At 44.4% G+C, this 23,011-nt stretch overlaps 1 protein-coding gene and 1 non-coding gene across 2 annotated transcripts; both read left to right on the forward strand.

Moving 5' to 3' along the window:
- Nucleotides 1-4,632: 4,632 nt before the first annotated feature.
- On the forward strand, nt 4,633-21,984 carry FAM171B (family with sequence similarity 171 member B). Its single transcript, XM_056861202.1, has 8 exons — nt 4,633-4,666; nt 5,262-5,495; nt 8,450-8,542; nt 11,249-11,407; nt 14,893-15,063; nt 15,686-15,802; nt 17,701-17,809; nt 20,655-21,984. Exons 1-8 carry the CDS (start codon nt 4,633-4,635, stop codon nt 21,982-21,984), a joined length of 2,247 nt encoding a protein of 748 aa, XP_056717180.1.
- LOC130488051 (U4 spliceosomal RNA) lies at nt 20,191-20,325 on the forward strand. The gene has a single exon (XR_008933807.1). It is a non-coding gene; the product is annotated as a U4 spliceosomal RNA (small nuclear RNA).
- Nucleotides 21,985-23,011: the final 1,027 nt, after the last annotated feature.

Consider the following 23,011-nt stretch of genomic DNA (forward strand, 5'->3'; position numbering starts at 1 on the left):
TCCAATATCTTTCAATAATTATGAATTGGAGCAAACTGAAGCCTGCTAAATTTCCAGCTGCGAGACTTCTTTGTGTTTTGGTTAATATCGAATGAACATGTAAAGAAATGCCTGTTCAAAAAATGTGTAGGATGGATCCAAAGAATCATAAGCTGACCGCTGCTTGCAGAGCGAACTTTCCCTGGCTTCCTTCTTCAGAGCCCTATGCCCTCCAGAAAAGCCGTTCCTGCGTGCTGAGATACTTTTGGGGATTGCATAGAGGTCTGCGGCGGAAGGGGGATTGGTGGGAATCATTCCCCCATCTTTTGTGCCAAGATTCCTAATTCCTTTTCATCCCAAATAACTTTTCCATAACAATTCAGAAGACACTCATCTTTCTGTTTTTAGATTATCTTATTGAATATAATTCCCATTTTACGTGTAAAGAGAAAGAAGACACTCACTTGAATGCATGTAAGAATTGTACTCATTCACCCATTGTTCTGATGTTGTCACAGTACTGTTCCTGGACAGGTACATTACATATGCTGAGTGTAATACATTATATATAAGTAACCTGCCTCAAGGAAAATCCATAGACAGGCGATAGAATAATGGATATTGACATAACAGCATGTGTTTTCACGTATTCTTGCTTTCTGTTGTGTTGCTAGACAACTAATAATGATGATGATGATGATGATAATAATAATCTTTTATTTGTACCCTGCCCTCTCCCAGCCAGGCCAGGCTCAGGGTAGCTGTCAACATAGTTAAAATACAATAAACATTAGGTTTCAAAGATTAAAATTAAAACATTCTGACACACTGAGGTTTAAATTTTTCCTCTGATTCTATCTTTGATCCCCAATTAAATCCCAACGAGGAGAGATGTTATTATGGAGACTGGATGTTGGTTTAATACTGTATCTCATATCTCAGGCAATGAACCAGACATATAGGAAAGTCTATAGGCATATAGGAAAGTCAAGGGGAAAATCGGATGAAAGGGGGTATTTTGGCTTTACCAAAATGAAAGAAATAATTGTATCATTGGTTGCAAGGGATTTTAAACATTTAGAACTGTGTTGTTGTTTTTTGTGAGACTGGAAATAAACTTTCCAGCTGCCTGGAAAGCCCTGTGGATCAATGTGACAGAGTAAAAACCCTACTCATGAATGTGTAACCGTCAAATTTTTAGACACCAACCAATCAGAAGACAGGAAAATGTTAAAATTCCTAGGCACTCGCATTTTGAGCAACTGGACATGTTGGGTTTTCCTGGCTGTAGACAAATATGTCAAAACAATTCTGCTTCATTTTTTTATATATCATGGATCCCTAAGTACCGTACATTTAATTAAACAACATTTCTTTGTGAGAATGTTTCCAACGAGTTGCTGTATGCCTTCTCTTCCAGGGAAGGAAGCCCATTTGGTCCGAGTTTTCACAAACCAAATCTGCTAAATTGGCTTATCTTTGTAGCTTTGGGAATTCTGTCCATGTTGAAAAATAAGCACTGCATTTCCCTCTTTGTGTATAAAGTAACTCTTCGTGGGTTATATTTACCAAATCCTTCCAACACCATCTTAAAGTGATCACCTTAGCGTGTGTTAATAGATGTTCACAAGCAGGGGACTTGCGGAGGGCATCTCATATCCCCCTCCCCACTATTTCCTCTTTCCCTTTCAGTGAAAGCCCCCATAGCCTCTCCCCTTTTTCTACTTCCTTTTCTCCTTCCCACCTAATCTGAAACTCTTAACCAGTACGCTACACTGGCTTTCGTGGCGTTACTGCTGCTGAACAATAGCAGCCAGGCCTGAGTGAGTCTTGCACCTGGCATGGTAGCAGGGTGGATTGGATTTCAATCAAATCAATTTAAATCACGGTTTATATCACTAGTCAGTAAGTAGGGTTGCCAGGTGGGTGGTTTTAAACTGGAGAAATAGTCCGCAATGTCAGACGTCCAGGGGACCGTTGCGGCTAGAGAACGCCACTGAGCCCGAACAAGTCCAGTCAGGCGGTTAACTTCCACATCAGTTCGATGTAGCTCAGCTATAACGTCCCGTACGAGGTCGGGGTCGTCAGTCGGTGTCCCCAACGGAAGGGACCACGGATGGAAGCCTTCCAGGGCTCCTAGCAGGAACCCGCCACCCGGGGAACAGATCCGCCGGGTCCGGGCGAACCACACGGGGCTCCAGCCATGGGTAGGTCACTCGGAGTGGCAGGCGAACCCTCCGGGGCTCCAGCCTGACGGGTGAGAGAAAAGACTGCTGTCTTAATGTCAGCACTTGCCCTATCGAGAACCACTAACCACAGCAGGAGACGAAGTTGTCCAAAGAAGTTGGTTTAATGGTAGCAAAGGCAAACAGAGCAGAGAGAACCCAAGACAGCAGTGAAGGAAACTGGCATGCACTTGATAATATAAAAGCATTGAAAAAAGCACTCAGCAATACAGTCCAATGAGAACAGTTCAAACAGCACAGATGCTCCCACGGGCTTCAAAGGGAATAGGAATGCAGTTTCGGGAAAACAGACCTTGAAGGGCAGACTGTGATAAAACGAAACTATTTGAAACACAGGCCTGACAAATAGGCACAAGTACCAAATGCTAAGCTGAGGAAATAAATAGTACTAGGCTCTTGCAATGCAAACAAACATCTATTATACAAAACTGTGCAATAAGTGAAAGTGTAAACTCTTACAAACGGAACAACAACGTATACAATACAGCTCCAAAAGGCTGCTCAATGTTCTACAAGAATTAGCACAGAAGTGTCATAATCAGTCAAAATTAACTTGAACTAATACATAAATTATCTTGAGATGAGCGCAAGACGAGAACGCGGCCCGGATGACCCTCGCGTTTTCGCTCACTCATTGCAAGAGCCTAGTACTATTTATTTCCTCAGGTGGGTGGTTTTGGCAGGGAGTTGCCTGCCAATCCACCCTTCTGCTCTGGAGCTGTGATCGTGTGCGCGTGCGGTCGTGATGACTCCGCTTCCAGTTTTACTCCAATACCTAGTCACTCAGAAACACATATATACACATATCCCACCTTTCTGGTGACTTAAGGCACTGGGGAGGCTATTGGGGGATAGAATTAAGGCTGTCTTGAGTGGTCGCAGTTTCTACCTGATAACCATCTTCAAGTACTTGAAGGGCTGTCATATAGAAGAAGGTGTCGAGTTGTTTTCTGCTGCCCCAGAAGGTCGGACCAGAACCAACGGGTTGAAATTGGATCAAAAGAGTTTCCATCTAGACATTAGGAAGAATTTTCTAACAGTTACAGCGATTCCTCAATGGAACAGGCTTCCTCGGGAGGTGGCAAACTCTCCTTCCCTGGAGGATTTTAAGCAGAGGCTAGATGGCCATCTGTCAGCAATGCTGATTCTATGACCTTAAGCAGATGATGAGAGGGAGGGCGTCTTGGCCATCTTCTGGGCATGGAGTCGGGGTCACTGGGGGTGTGGGGGGGAGGTAGTTGTGAATTTCCTGCGTTGTGCAGGGGGTTGGACTAGATGACCCTGGTGGCCCCTTCCAACTATGATTCTATGTTTTCATTTTACCAAGCTGCTCAATAATTAATCCTTGTTTCTCCCTGGAAAAAGAATATTGGGTTTTGTGATTGTTGCAAAGAACATCATTCTTTCTGCAGAAGCAAGAATGAAAGCACTGAGGAATGTTATATCCCCTTTCAATAAATGGGAAGCTGTGAGAAATATATCACAGTTCTGGCTCCTGCATTTTTTATTTCCCAGTGTTCCCACTTGGCGGTGTTATGGGAATAGCATGTTTGAAGTAGGGATTCTGTCTGTCTGTATATGCTGTTTTTAGAAGTAACACGATGAAGTGTGTCTGTTGAAGGGGATTAAAGGGAAATTTTCCCCCTTTGAGTTTGTTTACCTTTAGCACTAGATAACATTGCTTCCACAATAAGCTACAATCATGGGTTTCCCAAAAAAAACAAAAAAAACTGTAGTTTATGTGTTGTAAAGTCCACTACTGGAAAGAAAATTGGTGACCTTAATTTTTTGGAAATTTTAATTTCAATTCCAAGGAAAATAATCTGTGGTGAATATATGACAGGATTGTGGATATTGACGGGATCTTTAGTAGGATTGCAAACAACTTTTACTGTAAAAAAAATTGTCCCCTAATATCCAGCCAGCACCTTTCCGCCCACAATTTAAACCCATTACTGCAAGTCCTATCCTCTGCTACCAACAGGAACAGCTCCCTGCCCTCCTCTAAGTTATAGCCCTTCAAATACTTAAAGACAGCAATCATGTCCCCCCTCCACCTCTCCTCGTAGGGCTTGGTCTCCAGGTCCCTGATCCTCCTCGTCACTCTCCTCTGCACCTGCTCCATTCTGTCCACATCCTTTTTGAAGTGAGGCTTCCAGAACTGCACACAGTACGTCAGGTGCGGCCTGACCAATGCAGAGGCAATGAGCCTCTGAATGCAGGTGCTGGTAGGCAACATCTGGGGAAGGCCTTGGCCTCTGTTCTCTATTTGTTGGCCCTCCTGGGCATCTGGTTAGTCACCATGTGAAACATTCGAGTGGATGGTCAGATCCAGCAAAGCTCTTGTTATGTATGAGTATGCCTAGTGGGGAGGTTCCTGTAAGCTTCATGGTATTTTCCCTTGAGGATGACCATAATCCAGAGAGATAATTTTGATCTGCGTAAGGACTTCCGTGGCCTTTCCTCATAGGGCTTGGTCTCCAGGCCATTGATCATCCTCGTCATTGTTGAGAGTACGTGAAGCGGGACCTAAGACTACGTTTCGCCACAAGACTTAGTTTTGGCTCTGGGGCTTAGCAGCCATAGTAGTAGAAGAAGAAGAGTTGGTTTTTATATGCCGACTTTCTCTACCACTTAAGGAAGAATCAAACCGGCTTACACTTCCCTTCCCCTCCCCACAACAGACACCCTGTGAAGTAGGTAGCCCAAGGTCACCCAGCTGGCTTCATGTGTAGGAGTGGGGAAACTAACCCAGTTCACCAGATTAGCCTCTGCCGCTCATGTGGAGGAGCGGGGAATCAAACCTGGCTCTCCAGATCAGAGTCCACCGCTCCAAACCATCGCTCTTAACCACTATACCACACTGGCTCTAGTACACAAACGAGACCTTTTGTAGCTGAATAACTCAATCTAAAGCTCAAGCAAGTATTTCTCTTGAGATAGGGAAGCAAGTCTGAGCCTCTCCCTTTCAAGCATATGCTGGAATTGAACAAACATGGCAGTGTTGTGACTGTCCTTTTCCCACCTTCTCTTTAGGATCGATGTTTACCCTAAAAGTGCAAGTCAACGACATCATCAGTCATCAATACCTACGTCAAGCCGTCGTAGAAGTCTTCGTCAATTACACCAAGACCAATTCCACACTAACTGGCAACAATGGAGCAGTATTGATAAGAGTTCCCTATCAACTAGGCCTAAGTTTAACTATCACATCTTATAAAGATGGCTATATGTTAACACCTTTGCCTTGGAAATCTGGGAGAATGCCAAGTAAGTAAAGCCTCTTTTAAAATCCTATTATTAAACTGAATCTAGTTGAACTTTCCTCCTTCCCTGGAGTAATCCGTCTGATTGCCACCTAATGAATGTGACTTAATGAAGCTACGCAAAGTAGGTCAAGCCTGAATGTGGTTGCAAAAGTAAATATCACATATCTTGAAGCAGATGTAAACTTGATCTTAAATGAAACCGAGGAATTACTGTGATTGTTAAGAAGATCTGTACTGAATATATGCAGATTATATTGAAGGAGGGTTGAAAACGTGCTTCAACTTGTTAAGGGTCTATGTTGAAATGCCAGAAGGAGGGTGAAGAATATATTATCTCAAATTATGGCCGCGATTCAGGAAGGTTTCAGTTCATATCTTGCTATTTGTCGTTTGAGATGAGGAAGGTTAGCCACAAGAAAGGGAAAGATTGCAATCTTTGAGAATTGGTGTACCGCAGAGCTCAAAGAATCCATGCACTCTCTGAGGAGGCAGGAAAAGAACTGAAGAGGGTGAGTACTCCCTTTCCTATCTGGGGTGGAAAGAACAATCTAGCTCTTGCCTCCTATGGTGATGGGAAGGGGAGTACCCAAATGTTCCAGGATGTCCTTCTCGTTCTCAAACAAAAGGAACCTTCACAGTAAGTCCAATGTTCTACTCTGCTTAGATCATTGGCAGGTAGGAAAAATCAAATACATGATTATAGTATGGGGGAGACTTGTTTGAGCAGTAGTGTGTGTGAAAAGGATCTTGGGGTCTTAGTAGACCAAACACTGAACATGAGTCAGCAGTGTGATGCTGTAACTAAAAAGGCAAACGCAGTCTTGGGCTGCATCAACAGAAGTATAGTGTCCAGATCACGCGAAGTGATGGTATCGCTTTACTCTGCTCTGGTTAGACCTCAACTAGAGTACTGTGTTCAGTTTTGGGCACCACAATTTAAGAAAGATGTAGACAAGCTGGAACGTGTCCAGAGAAGGGCAACGAAGATGGTGAGGGGTCTGGAGACCAAGTCCTATGAGGAAAGGTTGAAGGAGCTGGGTACGTTTAGCCTGGAGAGGAGAAGACTGAGAGGTGATATGATAACCACGTTCAAATACTTGAAGGGCTGTCATATAGAGGAGGGTGCCGAGTTGTTTTCTGTTGCTCAAGAAGGTCGGACAAGAACCAACGGGTTGAAATTAAATCAAAAGAGTTTCCGTCTAGACATCAGGAAGAATTTTCTAACAGTTACAGCAGTTCCTCAGTGGAACAGGCTTCTTCGGGAGGTGGTAAGCTCTCCTTCCCTGTAGGTTTTTAAGAAGAGGTTAGATGGCCATTGTCAGCAATGCTGATTCTGTGACCTTAGGCAGATGATGAGAGGGAGGGCATCTTGGCCATCTTCTGGTCACTAGGGGTGTGGAGGAGGGAGGTAGTTGTGAATTTCCTGCATTGTGCAGGAGGTTGGACTTGGTGGCCCTGGTGGTCCCTTCCAGCTCTATAATTCTATGATTCTATGTGCATCTTATTGATAATATTCAGCATGACCTTTAAAGCCCTAGAGAGCTTGGGGCCAGGATGTTTGCAGGAGATCCTCTCCCCATATATATTTACCTGTGAATTAAGGTCCATGGATATCCTTTTTTGCAGTAAAAACAATGTCGGTTGCACAGCAGGGCCTTATCAGTAATGGTTCCCTGGTTGTGTAATTCCCTGCCCCAGAAAGGTACCTTTGCCCCGTTGTTCCTGACCTTTTGCAAGTTGGTTAAGTCTTTAAATAAGAGCCTTGCATGGTTTTACTTCTTAACCTGATGGTTTTTGAAGCTGTGCTGGTTTCATCATGGATAAGTTGCAATTTTTTATGTTCTTTGTGGTTTTACTGCTTCCTGTCTTATCAGTGCTGCTGTTTTATGATCCAATGATGATTTATTAATTTTGCTGCAATATTCTATCATGTTTCTCTGCTCCTCTCTTAGTTTTTTTTTTTTGTATTATCATTGTCCTTGACTTGATTTTACTGTTTTTATACGCTTGTTAATTAGTTGCCTTGGGTGGCGTTTTTAATAATAGAAAGATATTTGGAGAGGTTTTGAAGTGTACTCTGTAAATTAAATTTTTTAATTAAATGGCCTGCTGCATACTAAGTATGCTCTAGGAGGCACAGAACTTAAGGCAGATGACAAAAGAAAAAGTGAGGGTGGAGGAAATTAGCTGACATGAGTCCCTGGGAGTTCATAGACTCCTTTAGAGGAAGCTTTTGTGGGTCACTGAAGATACCCACGTTGTCATTGTCCCCCTGGTATTGTTTTCCCCCTGCCAGGGTAACTCCTTACCAGATCTCAGCTTATGCCCACATAATAATAATTGCTTTATTGCTTAGTATTATTACTGAGTTCTAGGGTTGTACTATAAATAATGTAGCGGTAAATACATTTTCATCATGGTCAGTACTGGGGTGCTAACCAAGCTGCTGTCGTAGAATGTGGAATAAGGCTGCAAACTATGTTATGAAACTTAGGAGGGTGTCTGTCTGATACTGGAAAGTTTGGCTATCTTCTGGGCATGGAGTAGGGGTCACTGGTGGTGTGGGGGGGGAGGCAGTTGTGAATTTCCTGCATTGTGCAGGGGGTTGGACTAGATGACCCTGATGGTCCCTTCCAACTCTATGATTCTAAGTGCTTCACCATAAGTCAGACTTCTCATAGTGAGTGCTGGCAGTTATACAAGTAGCAGAATAATTGTGTGTAGGGGTTCTGCTCATTTGAAGAACATACAGCAGAAGCACTGTTGAACAACACACCGTTTTTACTAAACCAAAGTCAATAAAATCAAGTATTTTTCCTGATGAAATACTTGGTCCTCTTCTCTTCTTGTCTCCATCTTTCTTTGTGTTGTAAAGCTACCACCCTCGGTAACTATTCTCCTTTTGGCAACACATGCCTGTGTAGTAATATATTATTATTATTGTATTTTCTACAGTATATTCGTCTGTGACGCTTTCGCTGTTCCCTCAAAGCCAAGCAAATATATGGCTGTTCGAGGATACAGTTTTAATAACTGGGAAACTATCTGGTAAGTAATAGTAATGCAAGGATGAGAATCAAAAGGAGTTTGATGAGGTAGGTGAGGCTGAGAGAATTCTGAGAGAACTGTGACTGTCTCAAGGTCACCCAGCGGGCTTCATGTGGAGGAGAAGGGAATCAAACCTGATTCACCAGATTAGAGTCTGCTGTTCTTAACCACTACACCACACTGGCTCCAAAGAGGAGCTTGACGGCACCACAAAGACTACAGATTTATTGTAGCATAAATAATTGCGGAATTAGAATTAATCAATAGATTTAGTTGTATTAACTAGGATTTAAATAGAGGAAACACATTTCTTACCTATGAGGGATGTCACATTAGATTAGCATCATTAGGAAGATTGTGTTCTTGTCTGTTGCAGCTGTGGTGAGTGGTCGCTTCGCTTATCTTGTATACTTCTGAGTTTTGCAAAGAAATGTCACAAATTATATCTCTTGACATTTCATGATCATCCCCCCTTCCCATATTCATGTATGTGTCTGAATCTGCCGAGCCAGGATTCATTCCACGCATCTGATGAAACAGGCTTGATGATACAATAAATAAGTTAGCCTCTAAGGTGGCATAAGATTTTGGTTTGGCTACAAGAGACTGACAAGGCTAGTTTGTCAGTCCTGTGTGGTTTCTCTTCCTCTGGTCCTGAGTCAGGCCTTTAGGTCAACTCCATCTGGTTTTGACGATCGTCATCTTGGGCTCTTTTTTTGTCTTCATTACAAGATTCAAAAGGACATGGATTTTAGATGGGGTATAAAAGTAGGAGATTAGAGGGCAAAAAGTTAAGTCTGGAATTGATGGTGTGAAAATAGGCCTCAGTTTCCTGCTTTAGGAACTCAAAGTAATGATCTTGGTGACCTTCTTTCTGATACTAACTGGAGAAGAATGCTATTCTGGATGTGTCTTGGACATCTTTGTCTAAATTTGTCTTCATCTGGATGAGTAGATCTCATTTGCAGAATGTAATTCGCACAAATAAACTTGTCTACTTTTCATTTATTAGGAGGGGAGGGAAAGAACTTCCTTGTTCTTCAGCTTCTTCCTGCCTGGCACCTGATCCTCCGTAATTTATTAATTATTAGTCAATAAAGGCAACCAGCTTATTATTCAGAAGAGTCATTTGGCATTATTACCTGTCAATGTTTTACCTGTCACCTGGCAGCCCACTAATTTCCTGTTTGCTGTAGTTCATACCCTGTATAAAGACAGTAGAGGGCACCATGAGATTAAGTAAGCTTCGCTTGTCATGGAAGTCATGACAAAGGACACCAGAAGACGTCCCATCTTGGTCCTTCCCCACTGGAATCACTGAGTTCCGGCTTCACTGTTTGTACATCCTGACATGCAGTACCAAAGTTCTGTTGGTTTTGCCTCTGCCAGCTGTTGACTTTTAGGCTTACTTATGTACATTTGCTTCTGCTCAACCTAAACCCTACGGCAGTTTGACATGCAATCATGCCCGGTCTTCACTTTCTCTGACGAATTTTCCCAATAGTCTGGTTCAAAGACAGTTCTCCCAGAATCCCCCAACAACCACAGAGAGAATCAGACTTCCCTACTTAGCTCAGCTCCAGTACCAGCCAACAGGCCCTACTTAACATCCAGTTAAATCAAACCATCAGTTGTGATGTTGTACCCTTGATTAAGGCTTTGTTTGCTCCCAACTATTGGTTTTGCAGTACAGTCTAGCATTATGCCCTGTGGCGCAGAGTGGTAAGCTGCAGTACTTCAGTTAAAAGCTCTGCTCACGACCTGAGTTCAATCCCGGTGGAAGTCAGTTTCAGGTAGCCGGCTCAAGGTTGACTCAGCCTTCCATCCTTCCGAGGTTGGTAAAATCGAGTACCCGGCTTGCTGGGGGTAAAGTGTAGACTGGGGAAGGCAACGGCAAACCACCCCATAAACAAAGTCTGCCTAGTAAACGTCGGGATGTGACGTCACCCCATGGGTCAGGAATGTCCCAGTGCTTGCACAGGGGACTACCTTTACCTTAACCTTGTGTTATGCAGGTGAAGCTTGTGGTCTCTTACATGGTCTGTGTATTTAGCGGAACACCCAGCAACATGGCAGCAATGTCTTAGCCCATTCTCAGAACACAAGCAGCTTGTTACAGTGAATACACATAACTGCCTGTATATGTGTACATCTGTTTGTAAGAAAGAGGCAACACGTGTTCTTTTTGCAGATGAAACCAGAGACTGGTACCTGGATAAAGGTGGAGTTTAAATCATACATTCAGCTGTATATGCATTGAATGTCACATAACTCAGCACCTGTAAAAATAAAACAAAGATCAAGTGTACAGTGTACATGGATTGTACATTCGTTCACTGTAACTTGTGAACAGGTTAGTGTTAGCTGTTGATCAATTTCAGTCCAGTTTGCTGTATCATACTGAGCACATACAAGATTTGAAATGCCATATGTAATAGGTATCCCATTGCTGGTTCTGCCATATCCAAAGGTGGGGGCATTTCAACACCCAGTCTAAAGTCTGTGTCCAATGTCCAAGGGGTATTCATGGCTACTAGTCAAAATGGATACTAGTCATGATGCACTATAACTAACTATAAATGTTGGGAAGGGAGTATGGGAAGGTATGTAAACTCTAATTTCTGGATAGGGTTGCAGATTTAAAATGTCAGTTGTCTGGAAGAAGCGTTGCTAATTTGCTGACTTGGAATTGTTTCTGTCTTTCAGATGCCAAATCTCAACCAAGTGTACAGTTTCCAAAAAAATTAATAAAACTCCCGAGGAGCCACCACATTACAAACGTAACAGCCTATCTTACAGTGCCACAGCAGTTTTTGAAAGTGGATCATTTCCTCTATACAACAGGGATTCTTCTCAATATGTCAGGTGTGTTAGATTTGCTGCCTACTGTTGAGGATTCATAGTTCTAATTTTGTGTGCTTTTAAAAGTGTTGTACCTGGAATCCAGCCATATGTCTCATTATCGTAAAGGATTTGAAATGGGTCTCTTTAAGCCTGTATATAAGTTTTACTGATGTTGGACAGGAGTAGTCTAGTTGTGGGTGAGAAATGTTGATCTAAGTGTTCAGCAGGGCCTGTGGATGAAATTGTACCACATCAAATAGAGAGTCAGATTTTCAGCAGAAACCCTTGCCACTTGATTGAAAAGTCTGAGGTTTCTGCAACTGCTGGAAACCATGCAATTGGAGGTCTCTGTTCCCCTTACAACTTGCCACAGTTCTTTTGGATGAGGGATGAACAATTTGGTTGATTCTAAGGAGAGAGTGACTCGGACTCTCATATCTTCTTACCTGCTTCTAGACGAAGTAGTATATTAAAGAATTTTTAAAATGTCCTTTGGCATTAGATCTAATGCCACTGAACAAATTCAAGCTCTTGGAATAATTTAGACAAGGAAAAGATGGGGGGTGGAATTGTGCATCAGCACTAGAAGAAGAAGAAGAGTTGGTTTTTATATGCCTACTTTCTCTACTGGCTTACAATCACCTTCCCCTCCCCACAACAGATACCCTGTGAGGTAGGTGGGGTTGAGAGAGCTCGAAGAGAGCTGTGACTATCCCAAGTTCACCCAGCTGGCTTCATGTGCAGGAGTGGGGAAACCAACCCGGTTCACCAGATTAGCGTCCGCCGCTCGTGTGGAAGAGCGGGGAATCAAACTCAATTCTCCAGATTAGAGTCCACTGCTCCAAACCACTCTTAACCACTACACTGCACTGAGCTACACCATGAAGAAAGCTGATCTACCATATAAGTTTCAAATTGCGTTGTCCTTTTGCCTTAAGCCGTGCTTTCTGTCCCAGTATCTTTTGACTGAAGGAAGGGGCTGGATTTATATGTTCACCGAACAAGCACGTTTGAGTTGGCCTTTACCATGGCACGTTTTGATTTGTTTAACTTACAGCTTCCCACTCCCTCCTCCTCAGTCTCTCCTGCGGATGGATGGCAGGATCATATCGATTCGGCAGGCCTTTGAGCACACTCAGAGATGGAGAGGGATTAATAATATATGCCTGCACCTTTTTGCATTTGAAGAATCGGCAAATAAACCGGCTTTCTGTTGTGTTCCCCCCCTCCCCCCCCCCCCCGATTTTCTTGAAATCTCTCTGAAGTGTTCTTAAATTATTCATGTGCTGGAGGGGAGGTTCTGTCCCAGGGCAGGTGGAAGTTAATTGATAACGTGATATTTGACAGGTTTCTTGCAACCAACGTTTGACTGTCTGGAACAGTTAAAGAAGGAATCTGAAAGTTAATAATTCTGCATTAGCGTTTCGTTGGTGACGTCTGTCCTTGCAGATGGGTAGCCGAGTTCCTGTGTCAATAGCAGTAGAAAAGAGCAAATGTCCAGTAGCAACTTAAAGACTAACATAATTTCTGGTGGGGTATGATCTTCCTGAAGAAGTGAGCTATGGCTCACAAAAGCTCATAACTTGCCAGAAAGTTTGGTAGTATTTAAGGTGCTACTGGATTCTTCTGTCCTTGCTGGCAGTCCTGTGTTGTTCTAAGTTAGCAGAAAAGGAGAGAGACCATAAATGGGTAGTTTTCACAACATTTTGATAAGGCAGGGGAGTTGGACTTTGTATATAGTTTTTTTAAAAAAAAATGCAGGCTTTTGTGTTTAAGCTGAATATTTTACTTGATAATTTGAAATTTTAAAGGGGGAAACGTGCCATTAACGAGCTCCTTGTATGTGTGTTTGTTTACTTAACAAAATCCAGATCAGTTTATTCACAGGATCATTTCTGAAAATTGAATTCGGGAAAGCTGACGTGTGTAGTTAAATCAGATCAAGCTTCTCACATTGCACGCGTTCGTTGCTTACCCAATTGTGTCAGCTTAGCCCTTCCCTCTGCAGTTTCAACTTACAGAGTGGGAGAATTCTTACACTGCTAATTTGCAGAAGTGCAAAAACTTTTTTACCATCTACATAGTTTTGCAAACCCTTTTAAGCTGATCTTAAAAGGTAAAGGTAGTCCCCTGGGCAAGCATCAGGTCATTACTGACCCATGGGATGACGTCACATCCCAACGTTTCCTAGGCAGACTATGTTTATGGGGTGGTTTGCCGGTGCCTTCCCCAGTCATCTACACTTTTTCTCCCAGCAGCAAGCTGGGTACTCATTTTACCGACCTCAGAAAGATGGAAGGCTGAATCAACCTTGAGCCGGCAACCTGCATCCAACTTCCGTTGGGATCGAACTCAGGTTGTGAGCAGAGCTTTTGACTGCAATACTGCAGCTTAACACTCTGCGCCAAGTTGATCTTAGTAGACCAATATATATTCTGCATTTTGGAGTTAACTCATTCTTTGCAGAATTTCACTATACAGCTGATTATGTAATTGCTGCACTAGCATCCGTGAGTGTAAAGTGCCTTCAAGTTGTAGCTGACTTATGGTGACCCCTTATGGGGTTTTCAAGGCAAGCGACTAACAGAGGGGGTTTGCCATTGCCTTCCGCTCTGTGTGTGTTTGTGTGTGTGTATTAGTGCCGTCAAGTCGCTTGCAACTCATGGCAACCCTATGAATCAATGTCCTCCAAAACGTCCTGTCCTTAACAGCCTTACTCATATCTTGCAAACTGAGAGCCTTCCGCTGTAGTCACTGTTAAATGTGGTCCTGCGAAACTCAGGTGCTAGTTTGGGGGCTTTTTATTTCCATCTAGTGGTGCGTTTTTGTATAACGTCTGCTGCTAAAGGATGAAGAGTGTAGTTTTCAGAGCTATCCCCCCAACCCCAACCCCCAACAGTTATAGTGATGGATTGGTTCCAATTTGTATGATTGCTAGATAATCAGAAAAGGTAATGACGGAGAAGAGAAGAGCAGGTTTGTTCCACATGGATAGCTTAGCCTGTGTGGAAGAATACCCATTTTCTCCTTCCGTAAATGCTTTAAAAATAGAGCTAGAGAGAGGGAAGGCAGCATCTGTTCAATGACCATTCATTTTGAATAAATTGCCTTGAATTGGTGGGACAGTGCTGCAGGAGGGGAAACCATGTGCTGTTTTCTTTTGTTTAAAGGCCACATATGCACTCGTGTGCAAATGCATCCTTTAAATGTTAAAAGGGGGAAATTAAAAGCAGTAGCTGTACGTACCTGTGGCATCTGTTTCGATCTGCAGTCAAGGAAGAGGAACTGGATTTTGCCAAGTTCGGCTTGCAAACTTACAAAGCCAGCATAACCTAGTGCCTGCAAGAGAATGGAAGAGAACGTGCATATGAATTGTGGACAGCAAAGAGGCGGTCGAATGGTCCCCCTCTCTGCTCTGAAAACGTTCGGAGTCTACACAGCTTTCTATTTAGGAAATGCTTCCGTTTGCTAAATGGAAATCCTTCTCTCTCTGTGTGTGCGTTTAGGTTTTAAAAGTATTGAACTGACCCCTCTCGCCGCTATATGCGTAAACCTGTTTTCGGCTGGGAAAGAACTGAAAGTGGATGGGTCTATCCACATCACGTTGCCTCTTCTGCCTACGAGAGCTGTGAAAGCAGGAGGTCGGATCCTGGCGTGGACCTTTGATATGAACACGGGTAAGAGGTTCTGCATTCATGCGTAGGCCTGAAGCTTTGAGTTTGGTGCTGGGGTGGGGGGACATGGGGCGGATGGACAGCCAGAGCCATGGTAGCCTTTAAGACTTGCCCTCTGACCCTGTGTATGTTTTCTCTGAAGAAAATTCCCACGCGGTTCAGCTCTCTTTTTCAGAAGAAATTCCCCCTGGCAATCTCCAGTGAATGTGCATATAATATGACCTCTTAATTGGTCGATTTGCGGTGTAAGCATTTCTTGCCTCCAAACAGCTGAAAGGCAGTGCCAGTGTTTATCCACAATGAGTTCTTAACAAGGGGGAAGAGCCGTAGCTCAATGGTAGAGCATCTGCTTAGCATGTAGAAGGTCCCAGGTTCAAACCCCAGCATCTCCAGTTAAAGGGACTGGGCAAGTAGGTGATGTGAAAGACCTCTGCCTGAGACCCTGGAGAGCCACTGTCGGTCTGAGTAGACAATACTGACTTCGATGGACCAAGGGTCTGATTCAGTAGCAGGCAGCTTCATGTGTTCATGTGTGTGTTCATGTGTCTCAGACTGCCTGTGTTTTGACTTAAAGACCTTTTAGCTTTCTAAAAGTAAGTCTTATCATAATTTTTGTCCCCTCCAGGTGCTTGGGTAAATCACGGGACGGGCACGGTGAAGGATGCAGGTGACCATTTAGTATGGGCGTACACCGCTCCGAGTCTAGGCTACTGGATTGCAGCCCCACTTCCTGGAACCTCAGGTATACCATGGAAACACAGCATTATTTTGAACACAACTTAATTGTTGTTGCTTTCAGGGCAATGATTATTAACCAAGTTGGGGGTCAGGATGGGGAGGATAATAATCTAATAGGGAAAGAAAGACTCCCTCCTAACTTTAAAATAGCCTCATTTGTGGGTGGGGGGAGGGAGGGAGAGATTTAAGTTTTTAGGGTAGAGAATGTTGCATGCGATTTTACAACTTCATTGGAAGGGGCTTCCCCAAACACTTAAAGTGGTACAGAATTATGTGGGTGGTTGCTTCCAGCATGAAGCCAGCATGGTGTAGTGGTTAAGAGCAGTGGTTTGGAGCGGTGGAGTCTGGTCTGGAGAACTGGGTTTGATTAACCTCTCCTGCACATGAGCGGCGGAGCATAATCTGGTGAACTGGATTTGTTTCCCCACTCCTACACACAAAGCCAGCTGGGTGACCTTGGGCAAGCCACATTCTCTCAGCCCCACCTACCTCACAGGGTGTCTGTTGTGGGGAGGGGAAGGGAAGGTGATTGTAAGCCGGTTTGAGTCTCCCTTAAGTGGTAGAGAAAGTCGGCATATAAAAACCAGCTCTTCTTCTTCTTCCTTAAGTGGTAGAGAAAGTCAGCTTATAAAAACCAACTTCTTCTTACACCCGTGCCACCCTCAAATCCCCTACTCTGATGTAGCGCCTGGGCAGACTGTGCCTTTGGAAGGGGAAATGCCCTTCTGCCATTATTGTACAATTTGTTTTGGGAACAGTTCCATCCCTTTATTTTTTTAAAAATAAAACATTGTGAATGCTTCTCCGTATTTCATACCACTGACGTTGTGTAAAGATGTGCTGCTCTACAATCAGGTTCCTTCCATCCCAGAAAGGTACAAGTTATCTTTCCAGATCTGCTTGATGCCTCCTCCCCTTCCCTACCCAGCCAGAAAGGAATTGCCTGCATATTGTTTGAGCTAGATTCAAGTCCAGTAGCACCTTAGAAAGAAACAAGGGGTTTTTTTGGGTACAGACTGAGTATCCCTTATCTGGACTGCTTGGGACCAGAAGTGGTCCGTATTTCAGATCTTTCCATATTTTGGATTTTTTTTTTAATTTTTGCTATTACATAAATTAGATACCTTAGAAGTGAGACCCAAGTCTAAACGTGAAATTCATTTATGTTGTATATATGTTTTATATATACTTTATACACATAGCCTGAATGTAATTTTAAACGATATTTTTGATAGGTTCTTGTAGGTTATCCGGGTTGTGTGACCGTGGTCTTGGTATTTTCTTTCCTGACGTTTTGCCCACAGCTGTGGCAGGCATCTTCAGAGGAGTAACACTGAAGGACAGTGTCTTCTTTATAGTTTTTGATAGTTTTGTGTACATTGAACCATCAATGGCGCTGCTTAGTGCCTGTGAGTAATGTCCGCGTGTCGGCTCCAAACATCCAGATTTCAGATCAGTCCGGATATCAGATGCCCGGATAAGGATTACTCAAACCTGTATAAGCTTTTGAGAGTCAAATCTGAAGAAGGGAGCTTTGACTCTGAAAGCTTATACCCAAAAAATCTTACTGGTCTCTGAGGTGCTACTAACCAGTCTATAATAGATGGTTCTGCAGCAGCCAAGACTGACTGCCAAAGTCTCGAACCACCATTAAATCGTTCCAGGCATTTCTAGGCTAGAGCAGATGGCAATGGGCATCATCGATCCCTCCCGGGTAAACCATTTTTGTTTCATTTGAATTGGAAAATGCTGCCACCCATTTCCCTCTCACTGAAATACCTAATAACCAAACGTTCGAGGAAATGCAGAGTTAGGAAAGACGGAAGAGTTGTGGCTCGTTACTGAAACGCATCTTTATACACGAAGTCACTTTTTTGTTATTTATGTTTGTGTTCATTGCAGCAGGTATGAAGGATATAACGGAGTACCACACAGTGTTTCTGATGGTCATACTGGGAGGCACCGTCATCATTATCACTGGGTTCTTTGCAGTTCTCCTTTGTTACTGCAGGTAAGCTGCGGTGGGAGGGGGGCAGCTGACTCTATATTTTGCAAGTTTGTCTGCCTCTCTGTCAGTTACGTTTCTGTCTCACCCTGCCCACCCCCAGGAGCTTAGCACAGCATACGTTCTTCCCTCTCCTCCATTTTATCCTCAAAGCAGGCAAAGAAAGGGTGACTGCTGGCCTGTCATCACCCAGTAAGGATTAACACTTGGATCTTTTGAACCCTAATCCAGCATAGCCCGCTATATCACACTGGCTTTCTCTCTGTTTACATATTACATACCGTATATACTCGCGTATAAGCCGAGTTTTTCAGCCCCAAAAATGGGCTGAAAAAGCCGGCCTCGGCTTATACGCGAGTCAATACGGGGGAGGGAGGGAGGAGGAAGGGGGGAAACTTACCGCCGCCGCCGCCGGGCCCGTGCCGCTTCCTGCCGCCGGGTGCGGCCTGGGGCAGCCTTCCTGCAGCTGCAGGATGGCTGCTCCGGCCCCCCCGGCCCCCGCCGCCATTTTTCCCGGGCGGGAGGGGCCATGGGCAGCCATCCTGCGGCTGCAGGAAGGCTGCCCTGGCCCTTCCCGCCCCCCCCCGCCGCCATTTTTCCCGGGCGGGAGGGGCCTTGGGCAGCCTCCTGCAGCCGCAGGATGGCTGCTCAAGGCCCCTCCCGCCCCCCCGCCATTTTTTTCGGGCGGGAGGGGCCTTGGGCAGCCTCCTGCAGCCGCAGGATGGCTGCCCAAGGCCCCCCCGCCCCCGCCGCCATTTTTTTCAGGCAGGAGGGGCCTTGAGCAGCCATCCTGCAGCTGCAGGAGGCTGCCCCGGCCCTTCCCGCCCCCCCCCGCCATTTTTTTCGGGCGGGAGGGGCCTTGGGCAGCCTCCTGCAGCCGCAGGATGGCTGCCCAAGGCCCCCCCGCCCCCGCCGCCATTTTTTTCAGGCGGGAGGGGCGGGGGGCAGCCATCCTGCGGCTGCAGGAAGGCTGCCCCGGCCCTTCCCGCCCCCCCTCGCCATTTTTTTCGGGCGGGAGGGGCCTTGGGCAGCCTCCTGCAGCCGCAGGAAGGCTGCTCCAGGTCCCCCTGGGCCTCGCCGCCGCTTCCTCCCGCCGGGAGCGGCCTGGGCAGACTCCTGCAGCCGCAGGAAGGCTGCCCAGGCCCCCCCGGGCCGCGCCACCGCCGGACCCTCGCCGCTGGAGAGCCCTGTCAGGTAAGCCTGCGGGGGGGGGGGAGGGGTTATAAGCCGACCCTCGGCTTATACGCGGGTGCCTAATTTTTCCCCATTTTTGGGGAGAAATTAGGCACCTCGGTTATACGCGGGTAGGCTTATACATGGGTATATACGGTAAATTTGGAAACTGGGGAAATTGGTCAAAACACCGAAGGATGGAGTTCCAGTGGGAAAGGAATCTTAAAGGCTGCATATTGCCAGCCCCAGATGATTACATATTCACAATAATTGTCTCGAACTGTTCATGTAGTTGATCTGCTATCTGTTAGGAGATGAAAAATGTGTTTGCTTTGTCCGCCCCAGTGGAAATGAATAATTGTTAGCAACCAAAGGACACAATCGTTTTTACTGGTCTGTTTTGTTTTGAAAGGTGTGTACATTTATATATATATATATATATATATAGAGAGAGAGAGAGAGAGAGAGAGAGAGAGAGAGAGAGAGGTTTCAGGTTCAAGTTTGTAAGGTGTGTGCATTTATAAATGTAGATAGGTTTCAGGTTCAAGTTTATTGTGTATGGTATGGATAAAATTACAAATAGTTTGAAAGGAAAATATATAGAAGTATTTAAGAAACAATGGCAAAAACATTTATATATTGGGCAAAAACTGCAAAGGTAGATTTTACAAAAATGATGAAGGGGGTTGTAAGCAAAATAAATAAATACAGGGTAAGTTAAAGTATAAATCTAAGAGATTAATCAATGGGAGTCGTTCATGGGTGAAGGGGGGTGATGGGAGATGGAGGGTTACAAAGGAGGTAATGGGTAAGCTGAGCATTATTATTTTCCTTTCTTGTTGTAATAATGAAATAATGTAATCCATTTTCTATGAAAACAATAAAAAAATAATTTAAAAAAGTTTATTGTGTATGACCAGAGGACGTTAGAGAAATTAAGCTAAAAACACAATAAGTCTAGATAACAAGCATTAATAATAACAGGAAAAGCATGCTTCTCAGAACCACCAAAACTTTTAAAATACTACGCATAAGACATTGTTCTAAGTTAAACATTCAGAATTATCTAGAATCTAACAAACTAACTAGAATTTAACACAGTGGGTAGCCGTGTTAGTCTGTTTGCAGCTGTGGCTCACGAAAGCTCATACCCTACCAGAAAATATTTTTGTTAGTCTTTAAGGTGCTACTGGACTCTTGCCCTTTTTGACTAGAATTTAACAATGTAGCAATATCGTAGCTAATGAGGTTAAACCAAAGCGCGATTATTGCTAGTTGAAAACTTTCCCCAATGCTCTGCCTGGATGGATGGATGGATAGTGTTGACATTTTGCTCTGTTATATGCAACAGCTTGTGCAGTAAACTTGACCTCTCTCTCTTGCATGCTCACACACCAATATAAGGCACTTCCTAGCTTTAGGACTGTTCACTATTCTTCCCGTATATTTTATTCTCCAAACAAATCTGATTTATAGTAGGTAAAAGTTTTGTAGGTCTTTCTATGATGTACATATCCAAAAATAACTGGTTGCAATCCTGAACAGAGGCTGTTTAAATCCCAGTGATTTCAGTTTACCGGTGCTCAGGACGGCATCCTTCATATCCTGATATACAAAGATGCAGCTTTTCAAGGTTTTTCTTTTTTCCCTTCTCTTTTTTTGCCCCCATTTTCCTTAGGGATAGATGCAGTCAGTCTAAAAGGCGAGGGAAACATATGACCAAACTGGATATCTTAAAAAGGGATCAGATGACATCAACCAGTCAAATAAATCACCTGGGTATCGCCAAAGGGTCGCTCCAGCCAGCGGACAAATCGCAGCTGTATTCACCCAAGTCGTCCTCATACAGCCCACAGAGAGGGGCTTTGGCAGAGGCGGAAGAGAGAAAAGCTCGCGACAATTTCAAAAACTTCTCAGAAGGTGCTTCATACCAGTCGTCTAGCAAGAACGCTTACACGAGCTCGCCTCAGTCTTTGGAACTTAGCAAGGGGGTAAGACATTTGCAAGCGACACAACACGTCAACGGACGTATTTCCCCTTCTAGAAACTCACAAGAGCAGAACCAGTATCTCTCGACGCATGAGGAAATGTACGGGCTCTCGTCTCTTCCAGAACAATTGCTGCACCTTTATAGCCAGCCCATTGCCATCCTTCAAACCGCTGACCTTTTCCACTCCCCAGAGCAGTTACACAGCGCCAAGTCAGCCACTTTGCCAAGGAAAGGGCAGTTAGTCTATGGCCCAATGATGGAGCCGTTGAGCCGGGAGAGTTACACCCAGACATTACCCAAAATGCCAGCACACTGTCACCTACAGCCGCCAACTTCCAGAGACGAAACAGCTGTGTCGGACGGGCAGCAGGGCTTATCTCCCCAAGCTGCAAACTGGGGGCGCTACACAAACAGCTTGCTGGAGTCGGTTTCCGTCCCGGGGACGCTCAACGAGGCCGTGGTGATGACGCCGTTTTCATCTGAGCTTCAAGGCATTTCAGAGCAAACCCTGTTAGAACTCTCGAAAGGGAAACAGTCGCCGCACCCCAGGGCGTGGTTTGTCTCCTTGGACGGCAAGCCGATAGCTCAAGTGAGACACTCGTTCATTGATCTCAAGAAGGGCAGGAAAACCGAGAGTAATGACACGAGTTTGGACTCTGGTGTGGACATGAACGAGCTGAACCCCAGTCGGAAACTGGAGAGGGAGAAGACTTTCATTAAAAGTATGCAGCATCCTAAGGTCCTCTATCTGGAAGACTTGGACCTCAGCGGTAGTGAAAGCGGGACCACCGTTTGCACCCCTGAAGATCAGACTGTCAAACATATGCCAGACGGTGGGAGTGATCCAGTCCTTCGACAGCCCGCCGAAGAGGTTCCTGGGACGAAGAGCCCAGCAGAAGAACTTGAGGCCAGCCCCCCGCCAGCGAAGAAGAGAGGAAGGCCTGTTCTGACCAAAAGAGATAGCAAAGCCAACATTTGGAAGAAGAGAGAAGAGAAGCCGCTCATTCCCATTAATTAGAATTACAGTGATGTCTCTTTTTTTGGTGTCTTGTGGATTTCTTCCCCCCAACCCTCCTGCTTCTTATTTGCAGTGTTCAGTTTATAACAGGCCACGAGAGTTCAGTATGCAGTTTTATACTTTGCAGAGGATGATGATATTCGAGCAACTGGAAGAAGCTCTTAGTGTTTTGTTGAAACCGAATTGTATTGCTTTTGTTCATTGTTTGAGCAACCTTTTTTTTTAAATGTATTTTTAAAAATCCATGGAATATCTGTGAAGGTGTACGTGCAAGAAGCCTCAAGGCCATCTAATTTTTCAGGTCAGAAATTGGGCATTTAGTAAGAAAGGAGCGGCGCGCTGTTGATCCTGGGTAGTATTGCATTGCCACAGGGAAGGAGCATACAGATAAAAAACGTTATTCGTTTTTTACAGCCCATGTTCGGTAATGGAGATTCTACTGTATATCGTTTGATGTAACTATCCAACTAGGCGGCAAGAGACTGGCTTTTTTCATCTCAACGGAGAGACCAGAAACCTAAGCATCACATTTACAGATGGATCTTCCTGGTTCTTTTACTGCTGTCTTGTATATTGTTCTGTCATGAGGTTATCTGTATAATCTTGAGGGCGGGGGGAATCAGGGACGTCATCTATTCTGATGGTACTTCAGGTGTGCAGACTTTCCCCTTTTCATGTTCAACTCCAGTATGTATTGAGCCAAATTGTGCTCTTGTTTTAAGGATATAAGTTAATTTGTACTAATGGAAATAGGGCAGGATTTGGTCCTCAGTGTCTTAATATTGTAAATAGCCGGAAGGATGGCTTTGGGGAAGAGAGTTTCTCCAGTAAAGAGGCCCTGTGCTGTTCCTTAGCCTTTAAAAACAAAAAAAACAACTAGAACATAAAGCAGTTTGACTAATGTGCCTCATTTATTTGTTAGTTTTTGAAGTACTTTGACCCCCAGTCTTAAGAGTCCAGCATTTATTAGAGGAAGTGACATTTGAAAACGTGATGGACTCAACTGTGATTATGAATAAGCTTAGCC

The sequence above is a fragment of the Euleptes europaea genome, chromosome 15, assembly GCF_029931775.1.
Source record: "Euleptes europaea isolate rEulEur1 chromosome 15, rEulEur1.hap1, whole genome shotgun sequence".
NCBI classification, from domain to species: domain Eukaryota; kingdom Metazoa; phylum Chordata; class Lepidosauria; order Squamata; family Sphaerodactylidae; genus Euleptes; species Euleptes europaea.